This window comes from Pan troglodytes, chromosome 22 (genome assembly GCF_028858775.2).
Source record: "Pan troglodytes isolate AG18354 chromosome 22, NHGRI_mPanTro3-v2.0_pri, whole genome shotgun sequence".
Lineage (NCBI taxonomy): Eukaryota > Metazoa > Chordata > Mammalia > Primates > Hominidae > Pan > Pan troglodytes.
The window spans coordinates 2,694,392-2,721,437 of record NC_072420.2 but is presented as its reverse complement, the minus strand read 5'-3'; the positions used below and the strand labels follow the sequence as shown (position 1 = coordinate 2,721,437).

Genomic DNA, 27,046 nt, shown 5'->3' with positions numbered 1-27,046 from the left:
CAGCCAAAATACACATGAAAAAATGCTCATCATCACTGGCCATCAGAGAAATGCAAATCAAAACCACAATGAGATACCATCTCACACCAGTTGGAATGGCAATCATTAAAAAGTCAGGAAACAACAGGTGCTGGAGAGGATGTGGAGAAATAGGAACACTTTTACACTGTTGGTGGGACTGTAAACTAGTTCAACCATTGTGGTAGTCAGTGTGGCGATTCCTCAGGGATCAAGAACTAGAAATACCATTTGACTCAGCCATCCCATTACTGGGTATATACCCAAAGGACTATAAATCATGCTGCTATAAAGACACATGCGTATGTTTATTGTGGCATTATTCACAATAGCAAAGACTTGGAACCAACCCAAATGTCCAACAATGATAGACTGGATTAAGAAAATGTGGCACATATACACCATGGAATACTATGCAGCCATAAAAAATGATGAGTTCATGTCCTTTGTAGGGACATGGATGAAATTGGAAATCATCATTCTCAGTAAACTATCGCAGGAACAAAAAACCAAACACCACATATTCTCACTCATAGGTGGGAATTGAACAATGAGATCCCATGGACACAGGAAGGGGAATATCACACTCTGGGGACTGTTGTGGGGTGGGGGGAGGGGGGAGGGATAGCATCGGGAGATATACCTAATGCTAGATGACGAGTTAGTGGGTTCAGCGCACCAGCATGGCACATGTATACATATGTAACTAACGTGCACAATGTGCACATGTACCCTAAAACTTAAAGTATAATAAAAAAAATAAAAAATAAAAATAAAAAATAAAACAACTGCCCATTTTACCATCTCTTCAGTCCTTGACAAGCACCATTCTAACTTTTTTTTCCTGTGAGTTTGTCTACTTAAGATACCTGATTATGAATGGAATCATAGACTGTCACTTTGTTCCTGGCTTATTTCAATTAACATGATCTTCTCCAGAATTATCATATAATGTGTCTTTTTAAAGACCGAATAATATTCGACTTTGTGTATGTGCCACTTATTATTAATCTGTTCATTGGTCAAGGGACATCTGGATTGTTTCTGCCTTTTGGCTTGTGTTAATAATATTGCAATAAATTTGGTTGTGCAAATATCTCTTCCAGATCTGCGTTGTATATTTTAAGTACATAGCCAGAAGGGGGTTTGCTGGATTATATAATAATCTCATTTTAAATTTTTTGAAGAGCTGTCATATTATTTTAAATATCGGCTTGAGGCCATAGATTATTGTGACTTTGTTTTGCATTTTTCTAGAAGAGTGATGTCGAGTATCCTTTTATTTTTTTATTTTATTTTTTTAATTTCATAAACATTTATTCACAGCCCCTTTAAAAGTACAGCAGTGAAGTAAAACCCCAATTAAACAACTGCCCATTAACTTGTTACTTAAAATGTAGACTTAAAAACCAATAGACTTTTTTTTGGTGTGTATGCAATTACTTTTATAAACACAGTTTAGGTTGGAATAAGGAAGTCCTAATTCATCATGTTGGAACTTGCCCTCACTACTGCAGGCTGTTGAAGTGAGCCTCCTTCAAGGTCTGGTTGATATGGGAGTAAAGACCTTAGCATGGTACATACCCCTCTTGCAAGAACTGGGGAAAGTTTGCATTGGGTCCAGTAACAATGTGGTTTAAGTTGCCTTCTGGTCCACCTGCTCTCTCTGGGATATTAAGGCGGCTGCTGCTCCTTTCATTATCACTCCATGAAAACTGTGTCTTGAGAATCCTGAAAGATAGGGTTTCTCTTATTCCTTTTGGGCTGGGTGGAATGATGGTTGCCCTCTTTACTGCCATTTCTTCTTCTTTTCCGTACAGGGCAGCCTCCCATAGTCCTGCCCTCGGACGAGTATCCTTTTAAATACCTAGTTATTTCTATGTCTTCTTTGGAGAAAGGTCATTTCAAACATTTACCATTCTAAATCAAGTTATTAACATTTTGTTGTTGTTGAATTTTAGGAGTTTATATCTTTCGGAAATTAACACCTACCAAATATGTGATTAGAAAATATTTTTACACTTTTTTGTTATATGTATGTATGTATATGTACCCTATACAAGACAGGGTCTTGATATATTTTCATGGCTAGTCTCAAACTTTTGGCCTCAAATGATCGTTCTGCCTTGGCCTCCTAAATTTCTAGAATTATAGGCATGAGCCAGCATGCCCAGGTTTCACCCACTTATTAGGTGACATTTGTATGCCACTAAATGTTTTCTTTGATGTTTAGAATACTTGAAGGTTAATGTAGTTCCTTTCTTTTTTGTTCTTTTCCTTGTTTCTTATGAATTTGATGTCATACTTAAGCAAAGTTTTAAGACTTATGTCATAAACTTTTCCCCTATGTTTACTTCTAAGAATTTTATTAGTTTTTATGTTTAAGCATTAAATCCATTAAAAAACAACTTTTCTTTTTATATATAATACAAAAGAAGCATCCAACTTTATTTTTGCTCTGTAAACATTCAATTTTGAAAATTCTTTGTTAAAGAGATTCTTATTTTTCTATTGCATGGTCATGGAAAGCATATGGAAGATTATTTTATCACGTATGCGAGGGTTTATTTCCAGGATGTCTATTTTGTTTCATCATCTATGTATCCGTTTTTGTGGCAATACCATATTGTTTTTATTTTTGTAGCTTTGTATCATGATTTTAAATCAGAAAATGTAATAACTCTTTGTCCTTTTTAAAGGATGTTTGCCTAGTCACAGTTCCTAAACAACTTTTAGAATTATACACAAAAATTCTGCAAAAAAAATACCATTGGGATTTAGATGAAAATTACATTACATTTTTATATCATCATGGGTAATACTGACAACTTTTTTTTTTTCCTTTGGAGATGGAGTTTTAGTGAGTCACTCAGGCTGAAGGGCAGTGGTGTGAGCTGTGCTCACTGCAAGCTCTGCTTCCCATGTTCAAGCAATTCTCCAGTCTCAGCCACCAGAGTAGCTGGGATTACAGTCATGCACCAACATGTATAGCTAACTTTTGTATTTTTAGTAGAGATAGGGTTTTGCCATGTTGGCCAGGCTAGTCTCAAACTTCTGATCTCAAGTGATCCACACACTTTGGCCTCCCAAAGTCCTGGGATTACAGGCATGAGTCATGCGCCGGCCCTGACATCTTAACAATATTAAATCACCTGACACTTGAGCAAGACTATATGTAAGATTTTGCTTAATTTCCTCTTATTTACGTATCTGAAACATTTTCTTGCTTTTGATTTCTAGTTTCATTTACATTGCATGACTTCAGTTTTCTTAAATTTAATAAGACATGTATCCTAACAGAATGTACCATGTGTGATTGAGAATATTGCATATTTTGCTGCTTTCGATCGCAGAGTTCTGTAAATGCTTGTCAGGTCTATAATGTTCAGGTTTGGCTTTCTTACTGATATTACATCTGACTATTCTAGTCATTATTGAAAGTGGAGTCTTGAAGTCCGCAATTGTTGTATTGCTATATATTTCTTGCTTGATTTCTGTCAATATTTGTTTTACATATTTGAAAGACGAGAATCAGTTGAACCTGGGAGGCGGAGGTTGAAGTGAGCCAATCGCGAGATCATGCCATTGTCCTCCAGCCTGGGAGACAGAAACTCTATCTCCAAAAAAAAAAAAAATAAGAAAGATATCAGTGTTATTTATAGTAATATAAAAATTTAATGTAATTTTTATCAAAATCCCAATGGTATATTTTTGCAGATTTTTCAAATTATATATATGATTTCTAAATTATTGTTAAGGATTTCTTGCAAGTTAATCCATCTCACTGTTACATAATAACAATCTGTCTCTTTTTAAAATTTTTAACTTAAAATATATTTTGTTTAATATAATTATGACCATGCCCCTCCAATTGTAGCTACTCTTTGCATAAAATATATTTTCTTTATACTGCTACTTTCAACTTATTTGAGTCCTTAGAGCTAAAGTGACTCTTGTAGAGAGTACATTGCTGGATCTTCTGTGTTCTTAATCCATTAAATCATTTTATGCATTTTCTTTAAGGTATTTAACTTTTTGTATTTGAAGTAATTACTGTAGTTAATGAAGTTACTATTATTATTTGTAATTGTCTTCTGTGTTTCTTGTAGATGTGTTATTTATCATTTTTTTCTCTTACTGCTTTATTTTTCTTCATTGATTTTGTAGTGACATGATTCAATTTCTTTCTCATTTGCTTCTGCATACCATCTACAGGTTTTTTTGTAATCATCTTGAGAAATAAAGACTTCATAAAACATCTTAAAGTTATGACAATATATAATGACTATATTTCAATGGAATGCAAAGCTTTACCTCTTTATACCCCCACTTTGTTATTAATATCACTTGTTATCTTTTCTTATTGAGTATCTATGAACCCATATTTATGCAGCTTTCTGCTTCATTTTTTAAATTCCATAGCAATAACGTGAAAGTTCTGTGCACCATCATTATGACAGTAGAGATTTCTATAGCTGTTTATGTATTTACCTTTAATAGAGAGCTTTCTATTTTCATATGCTTTTATGACGCTGTGCAGTATATATTGTCATTTTTGGACGTGATAGACTTTCTTTTACATTTCCTTTAGCACTGTTCCAGTGGTTAGTAACACACTCAACTTTTATTTGTTTTGGAAATGCTTAACTTTTTTTTCTGAAGTGAAATTATTCCAGTTGAAAGTTTTTGTTTAGCATGATTTCTTCTTGTTTAATTACCTTGTCATCTAGGGAGTTCTCAGCTACTTTTTAAAAATATCCTCTTTATTATTTTTCTCCTATACTGTTTTTCTAAGACTCCTTTTATAAATACAGTGGTCCACTTGGTGGTGTGCTGTAAGTCCCAATTTTCATTTTTTCTCTATTCAGTTTAAAAAATTTGTTTTCATGAATCAGTATTTATAAGTGCAATGTTATCAACTGTCTAATTTTTTCTGCTTTATTAAATCTGCTCTTCTGACTGCTGATTAAATTTTTAATACAGTTACTGTGTTCTTCAGAATCACAATTTTTCTTGGTTTTTAAAAATCTTTTTATTGATATCTCATTTTCTTCATGCATCACTTCTAATATTCTTTTGTTGTCTATGTTCTGTTTTTGTTCATTAAGCACTTTTTTCTAATTACATTTTAATGTAATTAGAATGTCCACCTTTACAATACACAAATACAGTAACGGTAACTCGCACTAAAACAAAGCATACTTCTGATAGCCGTTATTTTTCTCTTTGGGACAAATTTAAAGTTTTTCTTTTGTCACAAAAACAGGAATGTACTTATACAAAGGCTCAAAATAGGCCATCTTTTTAAACAAAAAGGCAATGATTCACAAAAGACTATGAATAGAACATGTAACTAATTGATACAAATCTAATAGGATTTGTGAAAATCAGCCACATCCAATACATCTGAAGTGTTCTTGTATAAAATATCACGTGAAGAAAAGAAGACTTTATCAATATCTTAAAAAGTGGGTTTGTTCATAGTCTGACAAGTTACCATTAAAAGTGTTTCCTGTGACATAAGGAAATGCAATATTATTTTTCTTGAACCCTTTCAGCGCAAGACTTTCCACTCAATAAAATCGCAGAGGATCTGAAACTGAGAAAATATACTTGATTACTAACAGCTTGTGAAACTTAATACTTTTTTTTTTTTTTTTTTGCATCATCAGCGGCTTTTACTGAACTTACGACCAACTTGCCCCTCAATATGCAGCTCAAATGTGAGAGACGCGTCTCCGTACAGGAGCCGGTACTGTCTTCAATCTTTTGCATGCAGGTGTTTACCACAGGCAAGCAGTTTACTCCACATTTTCTAGTAATGTAATCTTCCTATTAGCAAAAAGCGGTAACCAGTCCCTGTAGACTGAAGGGACTCAAGTCACAGGATGCAGATTTCCTCTTCATGGTTTTTATTTTGATATTTGAACTGCTGATGCAACATATAAGCAGGGTGTTCAGGACCTGCTGTGCCTAAGGGACTGATAAAGGGAAAAGTTCTATTTATTCTTTGTGATTTGATGCACAGATGAAAAACTTAACACACAATAATAGAAGTTGGTCGTTAATAAATCACACCCTAGTCTTTCAGAGCTTCCGTAAGCAGACGACATTGTCAGTTTTCTAGCTCTTGTTTTAACACTGCAACAACAATGATGCATATGTCCGGAATCAGCTAAAAAGGCCGTCAGATTCTTTTTCTCTTAGATTATCTATTTTTCACTGTTCCCAAGTATATCTGAATAATTACCTTCCAGCATTCTCTGCTATTGCTCGTTGGGATGCTCTCGATTGTCCCCGTGTTTTGTGGGCTGTTGGGAGAGGGCCCTTGGGAAGGATGTACCACTGTTTGGGAGGTTGTCAGTCACTGGGATGTCTCCAGGGATGATGCCTTCCCTGGCTGCAGAAGTCCTCCTGGAGCCACGCCCACCATGCCTGGCAGATATCTGTTGGTAGCACCACTGAGCTCAGGATGAATTTCTTGCTGGTCTATTACGGACCAAAGCGCTGATGTGACAAAGAATTCCTTGTTCACACAGTTTCTTAAGCTTCCCGGGTTGCGACTTATGATGGCTTGGCGGATCTCAGTGGCAACTGCCTCGCTCATCTCCAGTGACACCTGCTGGCTGTAGCAGGCAGTGAGAGGAGTGCAGATGAGATTCCAGGCATCTTTCAACAGACCCTGAGCAAAACTAAAGTGTTCCGACTCATTCACGTCGAGGGCTGCCCCTCGTATTCTGCCCTCCTTGAGGGTGTGTGCTCAGGCTTTCTCGTCCACCAGGCCACCACGGGCTGCGTTCACAAGGAATGCTCCCTGCCTCATCTGCTTTATGGTAAAGTCATGGATAAGGTGGTAGTTTTGTTCGTTGAGATTGCAATGCAAGGAGACGCAGTCGTTCTGATACAGCAAATCCTGCTGGGTGTAGACCCTATGCACACCCAGGGACCGCTCGATCCCATCCTGCAAAGGCCTTGGCTCGAACTGCAACCTCCTGCGTGAGACCGAAGCCGATGAGGCCCAATATCTCCCCACGAATGCAGGCCTTTACTGAGGCCACCTCGCCAATCTGCTCCACGCTCTGAACTCGCTTGCCTTCCCTCAGTGCCTGGTACAGCGACCTGTTCCCCCAGTACAGATTGAGGATGTGGCCGGTGGTGGAGTCGGCTGTCTCTTCCACGGCTGCGGACGGGATGCTGCACACAGCAATTTCGAGCTCGCCAGCAGCCTTGATGGCCACGTTGTCGTAGCCACTGCCCACCTGCACGATCACTCCCAGGGCCTTGAAATTTTCCAGGTCCTCCCTGGTGAGGGAGAAGGTGTGGTACATCATGGAGCCCACGACTTCGTTTAGAACTTTCTCGTGGATCTCCTGCATGGACTGAGCCTCACAGAAGGCCAGGTGGCCAGGTCCTTCAGGATGGGCATGTCCACAGTGCAGTCCCGTCCATCCAGCAGAGCCACCACGAGGCGGGGTTCAGGGTGACTTTCATGATCTGGGGGCGAATTCCTCACAAATTGTGTCCAATCGCTGTCTCTTGACTTAGCGCTTATCCACAAGGGCCATTCTTTAGGGAACTTTGCAACTCTCAGATCAAAAGGCAAAACAGTCCTCTAAGAACTTAGGGGAACTCGCAGGAGTCTGCGTGCCTGACGCCACTATGAACCCAATATAAATTTGTTCACAAACTCTATAATTCACACGATGGGCTGTCCGTCTTTTTAAGGGAATACAGCTTCTTTCGTTCAAAACCATTTAAGGTGATGAAACCGGTTTGCTTGCAACTCCGCCACAATCGCGCAGCCACCAACGAATCTCACCACGACACCAGGCCGAAGACGCCTCCATTCCCAGGGATCGCGGACTCCGGGCGCTCTAGACCTGGGGTCGTGGTGAGATTCTCCCTTGGATGCCCCTGTTCTACAGTAAAGGAAATATCTTTGGAATGTAAAAAGAGAGAGAATAATAGGCATCACCCCAATAGGCAAGAATGAACAAATAACAAAGATGAGAGGTGCAAAGGCCAAGGAGGAAACTTTAAAAATGTTATGTGGGAAGTTCTGCTTCAATGAAATTGGTTCTGGAAAATCCTAGATTTACTTCTTTTGCTGCCACAGATGGACATTTCCTACCCTATGCTTATTATGCTCTTAAATCTTCTAAGGCTCCTCCTGTCCCTCCACTAACATTCCAGGGCATTCACAGTGACAGCCAAAGTTCTCCTCTTCTTTCTGTTATTCCCTTGAAGGCCTTGTGGTCTGAGTGCTTTTCCATTGTTTTGGAGGATCTGGGGAAATCTGCACATTTTGCGAGACTTCTATATTAAGCTATTTTGTAAAAATCTGTGCCTCATGTCAGAAGTTTTTGAGAGTAAAAGTGCAGGCATTGGGGTTTGGTTCACATATTTCAGAAACACCAAGGACAAATGTTTCTGCTTCATAATTTTCAGTCCTATGATTTCAAATGTGATCCTGCAAAAAAATCGGAAAAACTTTTATCAGAGCCCAAAACACCTCAGCACATATGATATAGTGAAGCTTCTATTTCACTTTATTCTTTTTTTTCATCTCTGGTAATGTAGGTCAAAAAGTTTTCTTTTCTTTGGTAGAAATTAACTTAAAAACGTGAACTCTCTATGCCAAGCACCTCACCTGTGGAATAGTTTATTGTATCTACTCACCTCAAAGAATTTTTAAAGACCTTAATGCCATAGAAAAACTTAGAAACCTGCCAAGAATAGAATAAATTCTTAATTGTTACATTATTTCTTATTGAGTTACTTTATTATTTAATCTTATATAAAGCTTAGTGGGACTGTGATCTGCACGTTTTCACTTTTTGATTTTTATGTATCCCAAATTAGCCTATAATTTTAGCTTCAGGGATTTCAGAATAGCATACTTGAATTTATATGTTATATAAAAAGTGAATTAGTATGCACCTCATATTAATAAAATTTCAGTTTGTGTGTCTAAGTTTACTGCATAGAAAAACTTATCATTAGTGTTTCTATTTACTTTCCTCAACATTATCTGAATGATAGTATAATTTATTTCTCATTGCTTATTATATAGTAGTGTTTCATTGCATATTTTTCAATATTCATGTTTTTCCCATATTTAAAAATGTAAAGCTTTTCTTTACTTAAAAAAAAATAAATTATAGGCCAGTGCGGTGGCTCATGCTTGTAATCCCAGTACTTTAAGAGGCTGAGGTGGGTGGATCACAATGTCAGGGGTTCAAGACCAGCCTGGCCAACATGGTGAAACCCCGTCTCCACTAAAACCACAAAAAGAATGAGCAGGGCATGGGGGCGGGTGCCTATAATCCCAGCTACTCGGGAGGCTGGGGCAGAGAATTGCTTGAGCCTGGTAGGTGGAGGATGCAGTGAGCTGAGGTCTCGCCACTACACTCCAGCCTGGGTAACAGAGCGAGACTCTGTTCTCTAATATCATTGAAATCTTCATTAAAATTTTCTTCTAAATGTTCTTTATAGAAGATTATAATGCATTTGTTGTGAAATTTTGTTACTCTAACCATATGCTAATAATTCAAAATCTGTTCTTTATGGGTGTCCAGTTATGGTCGAATATTTCAGTTATCTAGAAAGAGTCTTCTTCAGTTGCATGATTTGTTTATTCAGTATTTCACAGGTTAATGTTTATCCAATTTTGTTTTGTAATATTTTATATTCCTGTATTTTCCTGTTAGGATAGGCTGTCTTACATCATTTAATTGTGTTTTTAGTTTCTGCTTATATGTTATAATTTTTTATGACTATATTTAACTGTGTACACTTTAAAAGAGTGTAGAAAAAAGTCAAATATGAATCAACCATATGTGTATTGCCAACATAATTCTCTGTTCGTTTGACTGTATAAACATTACCCATGCTTTATTTATGACTTCTGTATTTATTTAATTAGTTGGTGGTCAATTATTTTTTTAATCCTCTCTGGGTGAGTAGTTGTGGAAATTGCCCTAATTTCCACATCTATGTATTAATGAATCTATATTACGTTTGCGTGAGGAAAACACCTCTGTGATGCGAGGGTAATTTTTTTTTTTTTTTTTTTTTTGACCACAGAAGTTTTTATTGCCCTCCTGCTCCGCAAAGGGACCTTGCTTCTGCTGGCTTAGCACCTCAGGACGTCTGTGATGTTGGTCTCAGACACCATTTTGCCGTCCACTATCCTGTGGGTGTTGGTCTTTTGGAGGCTTTACAGGTATTTGCTGCTGTCCAGAATACCACCAAGATTGAAGTCCTCCCTATCTTCTAGCAGGCGGCAGTAGGTGGCAATCTCTGTGAAATGGGACACAGAGATCCAGGAGCCCCAGACCCCATGCCTGCATAGAAGCTCTCCGCGCTGCTGACCTGCTGAGCACTTTAGCTGGGCGACTGGACAGATCCCAGGGACAGGTAGTAGTTGATGGAGAAGGTGCGGAGCAAGTGGTGAAGCTCGCTGTGTACGGGGAGGAAAGCGAGAGGACAGGACTCAGGTTTTGCCGAGGTCCTGAAGATAATTATTGAAATGCATTAAAACGGTATCTCACTTAGATATTATTATTGTTTACATTGTTATAAGAAACATATAAAATTGACAATTATTTACAATTTTACAATAATTTACAATGACAATAATTATATAGTTTAGACTTTTCAGCACATTGACATTATTCGACATAACTCTAGAACATTTTTATCTTACAAAACTAAAACTCAATACACCTGAAACAACTGCCTGTCTTCTTTGTTCAGCCCTTTACAAATGCTATCTCATTCTCTGTTTCTAAGGATGTTACTACTTTAGATATTTTATACATGTGGATACACTCAGTATCTGTCTTGTAGCTGGCTTATTTTATTTAGCATAATGTCATCAAGATTTTATTTTTATTATAGACAAAAGGTTTTCTTCTTTTCAAAAGCTGGGTAATATTCTATTGTTTTTATATTCCAAATTGTACCCATTCATTTGTTTGTTGAAGGAAGTATGGATTGCTTTAACCTATTGATTTTTGTAAGTAAAGCTACAATAAATATGTGAGCATTTACATCTTTTTTGCATTCTGTTTTATTAGTCTATTTGTCTGTCTTTATGCCAGTAACAAACTACTTAGATTACTGTAGATTTGTAACAGGTTTTGAAAACAGGAATTGTAATGTTTCCAAAATTTTTCTCTTTTTGAAAACTATAGAGTTCTTTGTGGTCTCCTGAAATTCCATATACTTTCAGGAGTCACATTTTCTGTATCTGTCAAAAATAAAATTAAGAATTTTATAGGGATTGTATTAAATCTGTAGGTCACTTTTGGCATTATAGACATGTTCAAAATATTAAGTTTTCTAACTGTTGAACAAAAGCATGTTCAAGAGTAAATTGCTTAATTTTTACATATTTGTGAATTTTATGAATTTTCTTCTGTTATCGATTGCTAGTTTTAATCCTTTTTGGTCAGAAATTATAGTATGTAACATTCAATTTTTTTATTATACTTTAAGTTCTAGGGTACATGTGCAGAACGTGCAGGTTTGTTACACAGGTATATATGTGCCATGTTGGTTTGCTGCTCCCATCAACTCATCATTTACATTAGGTATTTCTCCTAACGCTATTCCTTTCATAGTCCCTCACCCCCAAACAGGCCCCAATGTGAGATGTTCCCCGCCCTGTGTCCATGTGTTCTCATTGTTCAACTCCAACCTATAAGTGAGAACATGCGGTGTTTGGTTTTCTGTCCTTGTGATAGTTTGCTGAGAATGATGGTTTCCATCTTCATCCATGTCCCTGTAAAGGACATGAACCCATCCTTTTTATGGCCGCATAGTATTCCATGCTGTATATGCTCCACAATTTCTTAATCCAATCTATCATTGATGGACATTTGGGTTGGTTCCAAGACTTTGCTATTGTGAATAATGCCGCAATAAACATATGCGTGTGTGTGTCTTTATAGTAGCATGATTTATAACTCTTTGGGTATATACCCAGTAATGGGATTGATGAGTCAAAAGGTATTTCTGGTTCTAGATCCCTGAGGAATCACCACACTGTCTTCCACAATGGTTGAACTAATTTACACTCCTACCCACAGTGTAAAAGTGTTTCTATTTTTCCACATCCTCTCCAGCATCTGTTGTTTCCTGAAATTTTAAAGATCGCCATTCTAACTGGCGTGAGATGGTATCTCATTGTGGATTTGATTCGCATTTCTCTGATGACCAATGATGAGCAATTTTTCATATGTCTGTTGGCTGCATAAATGTCTTCCTTTGAAAAGTGTCTGTTATATCCTTTGCCCACTTTTTGATGGGGTTGTTTTTTTTTCTTGTAAATTTGTTTTAACTATTTTTAGATTCTTGATATTAGCCCTTTGTCAGATGGGTAGATTGAAAAAATTCTCTCCCATTCTGTAGGTTGCCTGTTCAATCTGATAATAGTTTTGTTTGCACCCTGGTTTCGAACCAGGTACGCTACGGTCCCGGGGCCGTGAGCAAGGGCTGATGAGAAGGCACTTTCGTGCATGGGGGACACAGGCCCCGCTTCTCGGCTGTGAGGTTTTTCTTTTCTTTTTTTTTTTTCCCTGCCACATGTGACTCACCTCCCCTCCCTCAAACCTAACCTTCCCCTCAGGGGCCTTCTGCCCGCTTTGGGGTACCCATAGCGGGACCGAGACGCTCCCTGGGTTCGAACCAGGGTCCGGGGCCATGTGCAGGGGCTGATGGGAAGGCACTTTCGTCCGTGGGAGACCCAGGAACGCTTCTCGGAGGCGCGGTTTTTTTGTTTTTTTTTTTTCCCTGACACAGGTGCTTCACCTCCCCTCCCTCAAAACTTACCTTCACCTCAGGGGCCTTCTGCCCGCTTTGGGGTACCCCTAGCTGGCCTGAGAAGTTCCATGGGTTCGAATCAGGGGTGCCAGGTTCCCTGGGACCCAGAACAGGGGTTGAAGGGAAGGCAGTTTCGTGCATGGGGGACCCAGGCCCCGCTTCTCGGCGCGATTTTTTTTTTTTTTCCTGCCACACGTGCCTCACATCCCCTGCCTCAAACCTAACCTTCCCCTCAGGGGCCTTCTGCCCGCTTTGGGGTACCCCTCGCGGGCCTGAGTCGCTCCCTGGGTTCGAACCAGGGACGCCGGAGTCTCCAAGGCCCAGTGCAGGGACTGATGGGAAGGCACTTTCGTCCGTGGGGGAACCAGGAACGCTTCTTGGCGGCGAGTTTCTTTTTTGTTTTGCGTTTTTTTTTTTTTTTTTTTCTGCCACAGGTGCCTCACCTGCACTCCCTCAAACCTTACCTTCCCCTGAGGAGCCTTCTGCCCGCTTTGGGTACGCCTAGCGGGCCCTTTACAAGAAGCTCTTTAGTTTAAGTAGATCCCGTTTGTCAATTTTGGCTTTGTTGCCATTGCTTTTGGTGTTTTAGTCATGAAGTCTTTGTCCATGCCTATGGTATTGCGTAGGTTTTCTTGTAAGTTTTTATGGTTTTAGGTCTTACATTTAAGTCTTTAATCCATTTTCACTTAATTTTTGTATACAATGTAAGGAAGGGATCCAGTTTCAGTTTTCTGCATATGGCCAGCCAGTTTTCCCTGCACCATTTATTAAATGAGGAATCCTTTCCCCATTGCTTGTTTTTGTCAGTTTTTTTCAAAGATCGGATGGTTGTAGATGTTTGGTGTTATTTCTGAGGCCTCTGTTCTGTTCCGTTGGTCTATGTATCTGTTTTGGTACCAGTACCATGCTGCTTTCCTTGCTGTAGCCTTGTATTATAGATTGAAGTCAGGTAGCGTGATTCCTCCAACTTTGTTCTTTTTGCTTAGGATTGTCTTGACTATGCGGGCTCTTTTTTGGTTCCATATGAACTTCAAGGTAGTTTTTTCCAATTCTGTGAAGAAAGTCAATGATAGCTTGGTTGGGATGACATTGAATCTATAAATTACCTTGGGCAGCATGGCCATTTTCACAATATTGATTCTTCCTTTCCATGAGCACGGAATGTTCTTCCATTTGTTTGTATCTTCTTTTATTTCGTTGAGCAGTGGTTTGTAGTTCTCCTTGAAGAGGTCCTTCACATCCCTTGTAAGTTGGATTCCTAGGTATTTTATTCTCTTTGAAGCAATTGTGAATGGGAGTTCACTCATGATTTGACTCTCTGTATGTTATTGTAGGAATGTTTGTGATTTTTGCACATTGATTTTGTATCCTGAGACTTTGCTGAAGTTGCTTATCAGCTTAGGAGATTTTTGGCTGAGACGACGGAGTTTTCTAAATATACAATCATGTCATCTGAAAACAGGGACAATTTGGCTTCCTCTTTTCCTAGTTGAATATACTTTATTTCTTTCTCTTGCCTGATTGCCCTGGCCATAACTTCCAACACTATGTGGAATAGGAGTGATGAGAGAGGATATTCTTGTCTTGTGCCGGTTTTCAAAGGGAGTGCTTCCAGTTTTTGCCCATTCTGTATGATATTGGTTGTGAGTTTGTCATAAATAGTTCCTATTATTTTGAGATACATTCTATCAATATCTAGTTTATTGAGCATTTTTTAGCATGAAAGGCTGTTGAAATTTTTCGAAGGCCTTTTCTGCATCTATTGAGATAATCATGTGGTTTTCGTCATTTGTTCTGTTTATGTGATGGATTATGTTTACTGATATGCATATGTTGAACCTGCATCCCAGGGATTAAGCACACTTGATCTTGGTGGATAAGCTTTTTGAAGTGCTGCCTGATTCGGTTTGCCAGTATTTTATTGAGAATGTTTGCATCGATGTTCATGAGGAATATTGGCTTAAAATTTTCTCTTTTTGTTGTGTCTTTGCCAGACTTTGGTATCAGGATGATGCTGGTCTCATAAAATGAGTTAGAGAGGATTCCCTCTTTTTCCATTGATTGGAATAGTTTCAGAAGGGTTGGTACCAGCTCCCCTTTGTACCTCTGGTAGAATGTGGCTGTGAATCCGTCTGGTCCTCGACTTTTTTTGGTTGGTAGGCTATTAATTATTGCCTCAATTTCAGAACCTGTTATTGGTCTATTCAGAGATTCAACTTCTTCCTTGTTTAGTCTTGTGGGGGGTGTATATGTCCAGGAATTTACCCATTTCTCCTAGATTTTCTAGTTTATTTGCTTAGAGGTGTTTATAACATTCTCTGATGGTAGTTTGTATTTCTGTGGGATCGGGGTGATAGCCCCTTTATCATTTTTTATTGCTTCTCTTTGATTCTTCTGTCTTTTCTTTATTAGTCTTGCTAGCAGTCTATCTATTTTGTTGATCTTTTCAAAAAATAACTCCTGTATTCATTGATTTTTTGAATTTTTTGTAACATTCAATTTTTCAAAAATTCTGTTAAGAATTGTTTTTTGGCTTAATAGTTATTTTTAGGAGAATGTTTCATGAGCTTTTGAGAAGATTGTGAGTTTTGTTTTTGTGTAGAGTGTTCTCTATGCATCTGTTATATCTAATTGCTTTACAGTATTTTCATGTCATCTGTTTACTTTTTAATATTCTATCTGGCTTTTTTATTAATTACAGAACTGGTGTATTAAAATATTATACTTTTAATATATTGCCGTTTTTGCTTATGTTCTGTCAAGATATTATTGATATATTTAAAAATACTCATGTAAGGTGCATACATATTTGTGTGTATACATAATTAGATATATACACACAATTATATAAATGTGTATAATTGTCATGGGTTTCCAGTGAATAAACCCTTTTGTTATTTTGTCCTTTGTTTTTTTAACAATTTGATTTCATAATATATTTTACAAACTAAGACAGTTATTTAAAAAGCATTTTGCATACTATAATTGTGACATAGTCTGTCCTCATTTGGTTATGATTTGCATAATTTTTTGGATGCATCTTGCCACATTTAGTCTGTTTTTGTTACTATAGAGTAAGATGGCTCATATCTGTCATCCTAGCATTTTAGGAGATTGAGGTGGGAGGATCACGTGAAACCAGCAGTTTGAGACCAGCCTGGGAAACAAAGCAATACCAAGTGTCTAAAATAAATAAATAAATAAATTGAGTCCCTTTAGACAGATGTAGTTAGATTTTCTTTCTTTTTTTTTTTAATTCCTATACTCAATTTATGACTTTTGTTTGAGAAGTTTAGTTTGTGAGTAGTTACATAATTTCCTGCATTTAAAGGAATTACTTTTGACACTATGTGGAGTAAAATTTAAATATTAAATTTGAACTCAATTGAATCTGGACTCAAACAATGGTCACTAAGTCCTGGAACAGGTTGTGTGAGCCCCTTGAGGCTTTCATCCAGCGCTGTTTCGGATAAATCTCTATTTCAATTTATTCCTATATGTTAGTTACTGAAAAACAACAGACAATCACAAAAAACAAGTTGACATTTTTCTTTTCCTTAAGCCCAGAAATGAAGGGCCCTCCTGACTGGACGTCATGCCAGATAACTCATTACAAAAAGAGCTAGGGTTCCAGACTGTGCCAAAACTTCATGAGATCTCTTCTCATCTGTTCACGGACAAGTGGCCAACTCTGGAGCCCAGGCTGTTGCTTCGCAGTCTGGTGGTGAATCCTCCATTGTCTGATGAGTGTAAATATATATATCTCTTTTCCCTTCTCTCCGTCCCATTGCAACTTGCTTATTATATCATTTGCTTATTATATCTGCATTGCCATTTACATGGGATACAGTTTGTTTACCCTTAAAGGTATTGTGTGTGTGTGTGTGTGTGTTTCCTTCTCTCCTTGAGCATTTCCTGCACAGAACATTTTTGGCTTCACGAACAGGATCCGAAAGCAAAAGCATGCCATTTTTTGGTGCAGGGACCAGACTGGGAGCTCAGGGACTTTCCATGTCTTCAGAAGGGAACTCTCCTAGTTCTTCCCCTTGGCCATTCAGTGATCCAAGGGAGCTGGCCTTTGTGAAAATTGGGAATCTAAGTTAGTGCATTTTGAACCATTGGCTATGTGTGAGGAGGTGCAGGGAATCCCAGTTGGCAAATGGGATGCTGAGGGAATTTCCCGGCATGGATGGTGCTTGCTTACTGCTTATAAGTTAATGTGTCAAGATAGGAATCAGCTGCTACAACAGAAATGTAAGCCAGAAAATAAAATGCTAATCTGACTTCCAGGCTGGCCCTGGCCCATGGCCAGGCCTACGTCTTGACTCATCAGCCTCAAAGTTATCAGCCTATTGCTGAAAAAAGCAGCTGCCTGAGTGGCCCAGTCAGGGTAAAACTGAAGAACTAGTCAGCTGGGGCTTGGATCCGGTAAAAACCCAAATCCTATCTCAAGGATGGGAAGTTAACCCTAGTAAAATTCAAGGACCTGCACAAACTGTAAAGTTCCTTGGCATCCTATGGAATGCAGGGACACAGTCCATTTTACCAAAGGCTATGGCTAAAATACTAGAATTTGCAGCCCTACCACTGAAAAGGAGGTCCAAAATTGTATTGGTTTGTTTGGATTCTGGGGACATCATATTCCCCACTTGGGTAACATTTTACAACCTCTGCATGCAGTCACTAGAAAACGCTATGACTTTCACTGAAGACAGAAAGAGAGCGTGGCTTTTCAACCAGCCAAACAAGCAGAGCAACAGTATGGCCCTTACAGGATGGGCCAGTAGAACTGCAAGTAACTGTCCTAGATCAACACGCTAATTGGAGCCTTAGGTAGAAACAAGATGGGAAGAGATACCTTTGGGGTTTTAGACCCAGAAGCTGTCAGAGGCTAGCAAAGCTTATACTCTTGGAGAAGCAGCTGTTGACCTGCTACTGGGCTTTACAGGAAACAGAACACCTTTGTCTTAATCATGATGTTTTTATGAGGCCCCAAATTCCTATTATGACTTGGGTCATGAGCTCCCTCAAACCTCATTGGATAGGGTACACTCAAGAAAGTAAATGGAAATGGCACATACAAGACCAGGCTAAGCCGGAACCAAAACAGGTATCATTTTTAAATGAAGATGTGCAAAACTTGCCAGCTCAGCAAACCACTGAGCAAGTCCTGCAGATAGGGAAGGAAACCTCCCCTGCCCAATGGGGCAAATCCTTTAAAGAACCAAGCCCAGATGATCAGAGACATGCTTGGTTTGCTGATGATTCCACCAAATACACTGATGGGACCTGATGCTGGGAGGCCGTGGCTTATAATCCTGTTAAAAACATTAGCATTTCTAAGGAAGGGAGGAGTGTGAGCAGCCAGCTGGCTGAACTAGAATCTGTTCTCTGAACTATTCAGGAGGAGGCCAGAGGGATTTGTTACTTGTATACCTACTCTTGCTTAGCAGAAAATGGTCTTACTACCTAGTTGCCCGAATGGCAATGAAACAAATGGTGAATTACGAATAAAGAGGTTTGGAGAAAACAATACTAGGAAGATATCTGAATCCTGGTGCACACTACCATTATTGCTGTTTTCCAGATTGATGCTCATGCATCTCTGCTTTCTTTTGACAGACTATTCCATCAGCAGGTAGATCAACAGGTGTGAGATTCGGAACCTTAACATTGGGCTGTGTTCATGTGAAAAGATGACAATTTTTGCTCTTGGCTCAGTGTACATATGAGTATCACAAACTCACCTTTGTTCTGGGCCCTATCAGGACACTCTCTTCACCACATGAAGCCTTTATAGAGTATGCATGAATGTAACAATTCTCTCTGAAACCTTAAGCAGGCACGGACCCCTCCTTGTACCTTTAGCTTTAAGCCCTGGTATGACAGTCAACATCTTTCTGCTTGGATGGGTCCAAATAAGAGTTCTTAACTGCCTATGAGCTGCGTTTAAAAATGAGTCACCATCCCACCTGTGGCTGGATGTTCACATATGAAAGTCAGAATCCCAGTTGTGGACTATGTCTGCATGTGTAATTCAGGACCTCAAGAGTGGGCTCTCTCCACATGTGATAGAAACCATCCTGAATATTGGTGTGGTGTGAATCTGAGAAGTATAATCTCACCAGTGTGCTGAGCCCTTTGGTGACAATTTCTCTACCATAGTTTACACAATATGCAAGACAGTGGTACTCCTCCATGTGATGTATCACTGGGTCTTGCACACAGGTAATGTGAGTCTCCTCTCCTGCCTTGGAATGCTCACAGGAGGCATTGGGACATACCACTGATCCTGATATTCAGGTTATGTGACTGTCTTTCCTGTGCTCTGTCCATGGGCTTTTGTGACATATTTCTGGGTCCAAAACACAGGCGACATAGCTCTCCTGTCTGGATCCTGCCTAGAGAGGGCATGGTGGCATATCCCTGCACCAGCCACCAGATGATGTAACTCTATCTTCTGTCTAGTCCCTGCTTACAGGGTGAATTGTGACTTATCGCTAGGCGCAGCATTTAGCTAATATGACTCTTCCCTTTTTTCAGGTTCTGCCCACGGGGAAGATTGTGAAATATCGATGGGTAAAACACCAAAATGATTTTACTCTTTTGTCTTTGTTCTGTCCTTAGAAGGCATTGGGACATATTGCTGAACCAGCACCAAGGTAATGTAAGGGTCCTACCTGAACCCTGCCCACAGGGAGCATAGTGACATATCTCTGAGCCCATGAACTATTTGATATGGCTCTATTCTCTTACCTGGACTTTGCCCATGAGAAAGATTGTGACGTATTTCTTGGTCCAGTGCTTAGGTAATGTGATTCTCCTCTCCAGCCTGAGACATGCCCACAGAAGTAAGAGTGACATCTCTGGGCCTAGCCCACAGGTGATGTGAATCTTATCCCTTCTTTCTGCCCAGGGGAGTCATTGCGATGTATATCTGAGACCATTATAAGAATGATGTGACTCTCCTGTTCTTACTGCGACCTGTCCACAGTGGGGATGATGATGTATCACTTAGGCCAGCACATATGTGGTGAGACTCTTCTCATGCCTGTGCCCTGCCCCCTGGGCTAATTGTGACATATAACTGGGCCCCTCCCCTAGGTTATGCAACATATCCCTGTGATAACACACTTTGTACCATTTAAGGGCTTTATATAATATAAGAGAGAGTGGTATTCCTCTCAGACCTTCATACAAAAGGAAGACTTAAGACCTACCGATTTTCCAAAGCCTCACTAGGAAAAACAGCATTTCTCTTAGTGGCAGGTTTGAGGTATGAGAGTCATTATTACACCTGTGAGCTGGCCAAGATATATGTTTCAATCTCTCCTGTGGGTAGGGAGTGAGCAGGAGAGTCGCATCACCTGAATGCTTGGCCAGAGATCTGTCAATATCTCCCCTGATGGCAGGGACCAGGTAGGAGAGTCACATACCTAAGGCTGGGCCAGGGATATGTAACAATCTTTTATGAGGTCGGAGGCTAGGAAGGGAGTCCCATTACTTGTGTGCTCACCCAGGATATGTTACAATCCCCTCCTGAAATCAGAGTACAAGCAACAGTGTCAAATCACCTGAATATTGAGCTCAGTGATATGTCACCAGAGCAATTAGGCAACAGGAAGAATAAAACTCATCCAAATTGGAAAGGAAGAAGTAAAATTGTCCCTGTTTGCAGACAACATGATCTTATATATAAGAAAACCCTAAATACTCCATTTAAAAAATGTTAGAACTAATAAACCAATTCACTCCCTGTGGGTAAAGCCATGGCAGGAGAGACACATCACCTGATTACTGATTACTAGGCCCAGTGATATGTCAGAATCTTTCCTGTGGGCAAGGTGCAGGCAGAAAGGAGAGTCACATCATCTGGTGATGGAGGCAGAAATATGCTACAAGGCAGAAATATGCTCTGCCTCCCTGTGGGCAGAGTTCAGGCAGGAGCCCCCAATCTCCTAGGTGTTAAGTTCAGTGATATGTTACAATGCTCCCTGTGGGCAGCACAAGGCGAGAGAATAGAGCCACATCACCTACGTTCTAGGTCCAATGATATGTCCCAATTTTATTTGTGAGCTGGGCTTAAACAGAAGAGTCTAGTCACTCAGGTGCTGGACAAATGTGTATGTTTGTCACAATGACACCTGCAGGAAGTTCTAGACATGGGATGAATCCCGCACATATTCTGGTTTTAGGCATGAGAGTGAACACCTTCTGTATGTTTGATCTAAGTACACAAGTCACTATCTCAATAGTGGACTAAATTTGTGCATGGCAGCCCCATTTTCTCTTGCAGACTTTCTCCCCTAATTGAAATCACGGCTTCACAGTTGTGCCGACACATGATATGAGAGTCATCAACATATCTGTGACTCTCACATATGAGAGTCAGTTTTTCAACTTTTTTTTATTGTACTTTAAGTTTTAGGGTACATGTGCACAACGTGCAGGTTTGTTACATATGTATACATGTGCCATGTTGGTGTGCTGCTCCTATTATCTCCTTATTTACATTAGGTATATCTCCTAATGTTATCCCTTCCCCCTCCCCCTATCCCACAACAGGCTCCGGTGTGTGATGTTCTCCTTCCCGTGTCCAAGTGTTCTCATTGTTCAATTCCCACCTAGGAGTGAGAACATGCTGTGTTTGGTTTTTTGTTCTTGCGATAGTTTGCTGAGAATGATGATTTCCAGATTCATCCATGTCCTTACAAAGGACATGAACTCATCATTTTTTATGGTTGCATAGTATTCCATGGTGTATATGTGCCACATTTTCTTAATCCAATCTATCATTATTGGACATTTGGGTTGGTTCCAAGTCTTTGCTATTGTGAATAATGCCACAATGAACACACGTGTGCATGTGTCTTTATAGCAGCACAGCATGGTACTGGTACCAAATCAGAGTACATGGTACTGGTACCAAATGGAGCAGAACAGAGCCCTCAGAAATAGTGCCACACATCTGCAACTATCTGATCTTTGACAAACCTGACAAAAACAAGAAATGGGGAAAGGATTCCGTATTTAATAAATGGTGCTGGGAAAACTGGCTAGCCATATGTAGAAAGCTGAAAATGGATCCCTTCCTTACACGTTACACAAAAATTAATTCAAGATGGATTAAAGACTTAAATGTTAGACCTAAAACCATAAAAACCCTAGAAGAAAATCTAGGCAATACCATTCAGGACATAGGCATGGACAAGGACTTCATGTCCAAAACACCAAAAGCAATGGCGACAAAAGCCACAATTGACAAATGGAATCTAATTAAACTAAAGAGCTTCTGCACAGAAAAAGAAACTACCATCAGAGTGAACAGGCAACCTACAGAATGGTAGAAAATTTTTTCAATCTACTCATCTGACAAAGGGCTAATACCCAGAATCTACAAAGAACTCAAACAAGTTTATAAGAAAAAAGCAAACAAACCCATCAACAAGTGGGTGAGGATATGAACAGACAGTTCTCAAAAGAAGATATTTATGCAGCCAAAAGACACATAAAAAATGCTCAATTTTTCAACTTTTGAAACTGCCTTTGGGTATGGGATTCAGAGCCTCAAAAGTGAACTATGATCATGTGAAAGAACGACAATTTTTAATGTTGGCTGGGTGTGCATCCCAATGTCATTATATTACTGTGTGCTGAGCCCTATTAGGAGTTTCTGTGTTGCATCTGAGGGCTTTATATGGTATGCATGACAGTCTCAATTCTTTCAGAGATTTTCATGCTGGTATGGACCCATGATCAAACCTGTGGCCCTAAGCCTATATATGAGTCAACATCTTTACAATTGGCGGGGTCCAGATAAGAGAATCATCACCTTTCTATGCGGTGGGTTTATAACGAAGTTCCCATTCCAACTGTGGCCAGAACTTTATATATGAGATTCGCAATTCCAACTATAAACTGCATTCATGTGTGAAATTCAGGACCTCACAAGTGGGTTCTGTTTATACGTGAGGGTGAAAATCATAATGGCCAGGAGGGTGCAGGGGGTGCATATGAGAAAAAAATTTCACCTGTGCGCTGGGCCCTGTGATGAGACTCTGTACCACCTGAGGGCTTTATGTAATATGTGAGAGAGTGGATGATCTTAACGAGGAGACCCAGGGATTTTTATTTTTATTTTTTCATTTCCCTCAGTGTCGGTAGGAGAAGCAGGATCTCTCCTATTGGCTGGTTTGACATATGAAAGTCATCATTGTGCCTGTGAGTTGTGCTCCAAGATATATGTCACAATTACACCTGCATAAAGGAAGAGAGCAGGAGAGTAAAATCAGTTGGACGCTGGGCCAGTGATATGTCGCTTCCCTGAGAACAGGGACCAGGGAACAGAGACACATTACCTGAATACTCAGGCATGGGTATGTAGCAATCCACTCCTTAAATTAGGAACCAGACAGCAGAGCCACATCACCTGGGTGCTGGATCTAGCAATATGTCACAATCCTCTCTGTGGTCAGGATGCAGGTAGGAGAGTCACATCTCCTTGGTGATGAATGCAGAAAAACATCACAAGTTTCTCTGTGCATAAGGTAGAGGAATAAGCCTTTTATCCCCTAAGTGTTGGGCCCAGGGATATGTCACAATACCCAAAATATGCAAACCCAGGCAAAAGAGAACAGTCACATCACCTTGGTGGTAGGGTCACTGATATGTCACAATCCCCTCTTTTGGAAGGGCCCAGATAAGAGTGGAGAGTCACATAGCCTAGGCAACGAATAGAAAGGTATGTCATAATACCCCTGTTGGCAAGACCTATGCAGAAGAGTCACATCACGTATGTGTTCAACCCAGATATATGTTACTGTACACAATGTATGCAGGGCCCAGGCAAGAGAAAAGGCCACATCACCTCGGTTCTGGGCCCAGCAATATATCACAATACCTCCTAAGAGGAGGTAACAGACAGGAGAGTCACATCACCTAGGTCTGAGGAGCAGAGCTATATGGTAATGCCCTGTGTGTGTGCGCCCCAAAATAGAGGAGAGTTACATCACCTGAAGACTGTACCCAGCTATGAGTCACAATGACCCCTGTGGGCAGCACCCAGGCATGAGAAGAGAGGACCATCATGTAGGTGCTGTGCCAGGCTGTATTTCACAATCTCCACTATGGATAGGTTTCAGGGAGAAGAGGACCGTCACATCATCTAGTTGATGAGTCTGGAGATATGTCAAAATGACCCCTCTGAAGAGACCAGGATGCAGAATCACATGACCTGTGTGCTGGGTCTAGGAATAACCCACTCTCCCTTCTGTAAACATGGCCACGCAGAAGATGAGGGTCACATATTTAAGGTGATGAACGCGGAAATATTTCACAAGTCTCCCTGTAGGCAAGACCCAGACAGGAGATTCCCTTCCCTCAGTTGTTGGGACCAGAAATACATCACAATGTGGGACTCAAGCAAAAAAACTAAAGAAACATCACCTATTTTCTGAGCTCAGAATTAGTCACAATCTCTCCTGTAGGCAAAGCCTTTGTTAAAAAAGAAGAGTTTTATCAAATAGTTGATGGGCTCAGAGATATGTCCCAATGCCATATGTTACAAATTGCTGTAGGCAGGCTTCAGGCAGGAGATGGGCCTAATAATGTGTCACAGTGCTTTCTGCTTGCAGGGCAAAGTCAACAGAGTAATGTCACCTCAGAGTTGGACCCACCAATGTATCACAATCTCCTTCCAAACAAATCCTAAAAAACAAAAGAAGAGTAACATGAGCTAGGTGCTGGGCACAGTGATATGTCACAATCCCTCCTTTAAGCAGGGACTAGGCAGGAGAAGAAAATCACACCACATGGGTGATGGGCACATAGATATTTCACAATGTCCCCTTAGGCAAAACTCAGGAAGGAGAGGTAGATCATCTAGGTTTTGGATGCAACAGTATGTCACAATGGCCATTGTGGCCTGGGCACCGGCAGAAGAGTCACATAACATGGATGTGGGACCCAGCAATACATCACAACGCCCCGGTGAGTAGCACTAATGCAAGACAGAAAACTTACATTACCTAGGTGCAAGGCCAAGTGATATGTCCCAATGTCCCTTGTGGGCAGCACCAAGGCAGGAGGTAAGAGTCACATAACTTAGGTGCTGGCTTCAGTGATATATCAGAATCCCATCTGTGAGCTGGGCACAGGAAACAGAGCTAAAACTCTCGGGAGCTGGGCAGAGATGTATGTCACAATCCCACCTGCAGAAAGCGACAGGGATGAGATGAACAACTCCACACATGTCTGGATTCCAGGTATGAGAATTTGCATGTTGGGCCTAAGTACACCAGTCCCAATCTCAACAGTGAACTGGATTCATAAATGTGTCTTCTCTGGCTGACCGTGTCCCCTTAGGAGAGTTACAGTCTCACAGATGTAATGAATTTTGGTTTGAGAGTCACACACCTACCTGTGGACAAGATCCATATATGAGAGTCAATTTTCTTTTTTTTTTCTTTCTTTCTGTTTCTTTCTTTCTTTCTTTTTTCTTTTCTTTCTCCCTTTCTTTTCCTTCCTTCCTTCTTTCTTTCTCTCTTTCTTTCGTTCTTTCTTTCTGTCTTCTTTCTTTCTTTCTTCTTTGCTTTCTTTTTTTTTTTTTTTTTCCTCCCTTGAGATGGAGTCTCACTCTATTGCCAGGCTGGAGTGCAGTGGGACGATCTCGGTTCTCTGCAACCTCTGCCTCCTGGGTTCAAGCGACTCTCCTGCTTCAGCTTCCTGAGTAGCTGGGATTACAGGTACATGCCACCATGTCCAGCTAATTTTTGTATTTTTAGTAGAGATGGGGTTGCCAGGCGCAGTGTTCCATGCCCATAATCCCAGAACTTTGGGAGGTCGAGGTGGGTAGATCACTTGAAGTCAGGAGTTTGACACCAGTCTAATCAATATGGTGAAACCCCGTCTCTACCAAAAATATAAAAATTAACTGGGCATGGTGACATGAGCCTGTAGTCCCAGCTACTCAGGAAGCTGAGACAAGAGAATTGTTTGAACCTGGGAGGTGGAGGTTGCAGTAAGACTAGATGGTGCCACTGCACTCCAGTCTGGGTGACAGAGCAAGACTCTGTCTCAAAATAATAATAATAATAAATAAATAGTAGAGAGGCGGGGTTTCACCATGTTGGCCAGGATGGTCTTGATCTCCTGACCTCGTGATCCACCCGCCTCGGCCTCCAAAAGTGCTGCGATTACAGGCATGATCCACCGCGCCAGGCCGGTTGTGCTCATTTTTGAGGATAACTTTTATTGTCACCAGAGTGTGCATGAGTGTTAGAATCTCACCTGTTTGCTGGGCCCTGTTAGGACACTATGTACCTCCTATGGGCCTTGTCGAGTATGCATTAAACATAATCCACTCTGAGGTCTTCATGCTGATATGAACCTATGATCATACCTGTGGCCATAAGCCCAGGTATGAGAGTCAACATCTCTCCAGCTGGCTGGATCCAGATTAGAGGATATTTACTTGGCTGTAAACTGGGTTCAGAAATAAGTCACTATCCCAACTGTGACTGGATGTTCACATGTGATAGTTACAATTCCAGCTGTGGACTGCATTCAGGTATGAGATTTAGACCTCCCTAATCACCTCTGTTCCTGTGTAAGAATGACAATTCTGATGATTGGTGGGTGTGTATACAGAGAACAAAATCTCACCTGTGTTCTGGGCCCTGTGATGACACTGTACCATCTGAGTGCTTTACATGATGTGCAAGAGTGCTTATTTTCTCTGACCTTCATAGTAAAAGAAGACCCATAATTTTGTACATTTTGTAAAGCCTGGCTATGAGACAAAGTATCTCTCCTATTGGTTGGTTTAAGGTATGAATGTCATCATCACACCTACATGCTAGGCCAAAATATATGTGACAATCTCACATTTGAGTAGTCAGCAAGCAGGAGGGTCTCATCACCTGGGTCATTGTCAGGGATATGTCACATTCTCCCCTGAGGACAGGGACAAGGCAAGAAAGTCACATCCCTAGGTATTCTGCTAGGGATATGTTCTTGCCCCCTCCTGAAAGCATGACACATGCAGCAGAGTCACCTCACCTGGCTTCTGGGCCCAGCAATATGTCACAATTTTCCCTGTGAGCAAGGCACAGGCAGGAGAAACACATCACCTGTTTGCTGGGCCCAGAAATATGCTACAGTTTTTCTTGTGAGCAGGGCTCAGGCAGAAATGGGGGGATCA

At 40.3% G+C, this 27,046-nt stretch overlaps 1 protein-coding gene and 1 pseudogene across 1 annotated transcript; both read right to left on the bottom strand.

Annotated features, from left to right (window-relative positions):
* Nucleotides 1-697: 697 nt before the first annotated feature.
* On the bottom strand, nt 698-2,030 carry LOC129138286 (protein VCF2-like). Its single transcript, XM_054675121.2, has one exon. It carries the CDS (start codon nt 1,849-1,851, stop codon nt 1,720-1,722), a length of 132 nt encoding a protein of 43 aa, XP_054531096.1. The 5' UTR covers nt 1,852-2,030; the 3' UTR covers nt 698-1,719.
* Nucleotides 2,031-2,244: 214 nt separating this feature from the next.
* On the bottom strand, nt 2,245-7,583 carry LOC104004661 (C-terminal-binding protein 2-like; annotated as a pseudogene).
* Between the last annotated feature and the right edge of the window lie 19,463 nt (nt 7,584-27,046).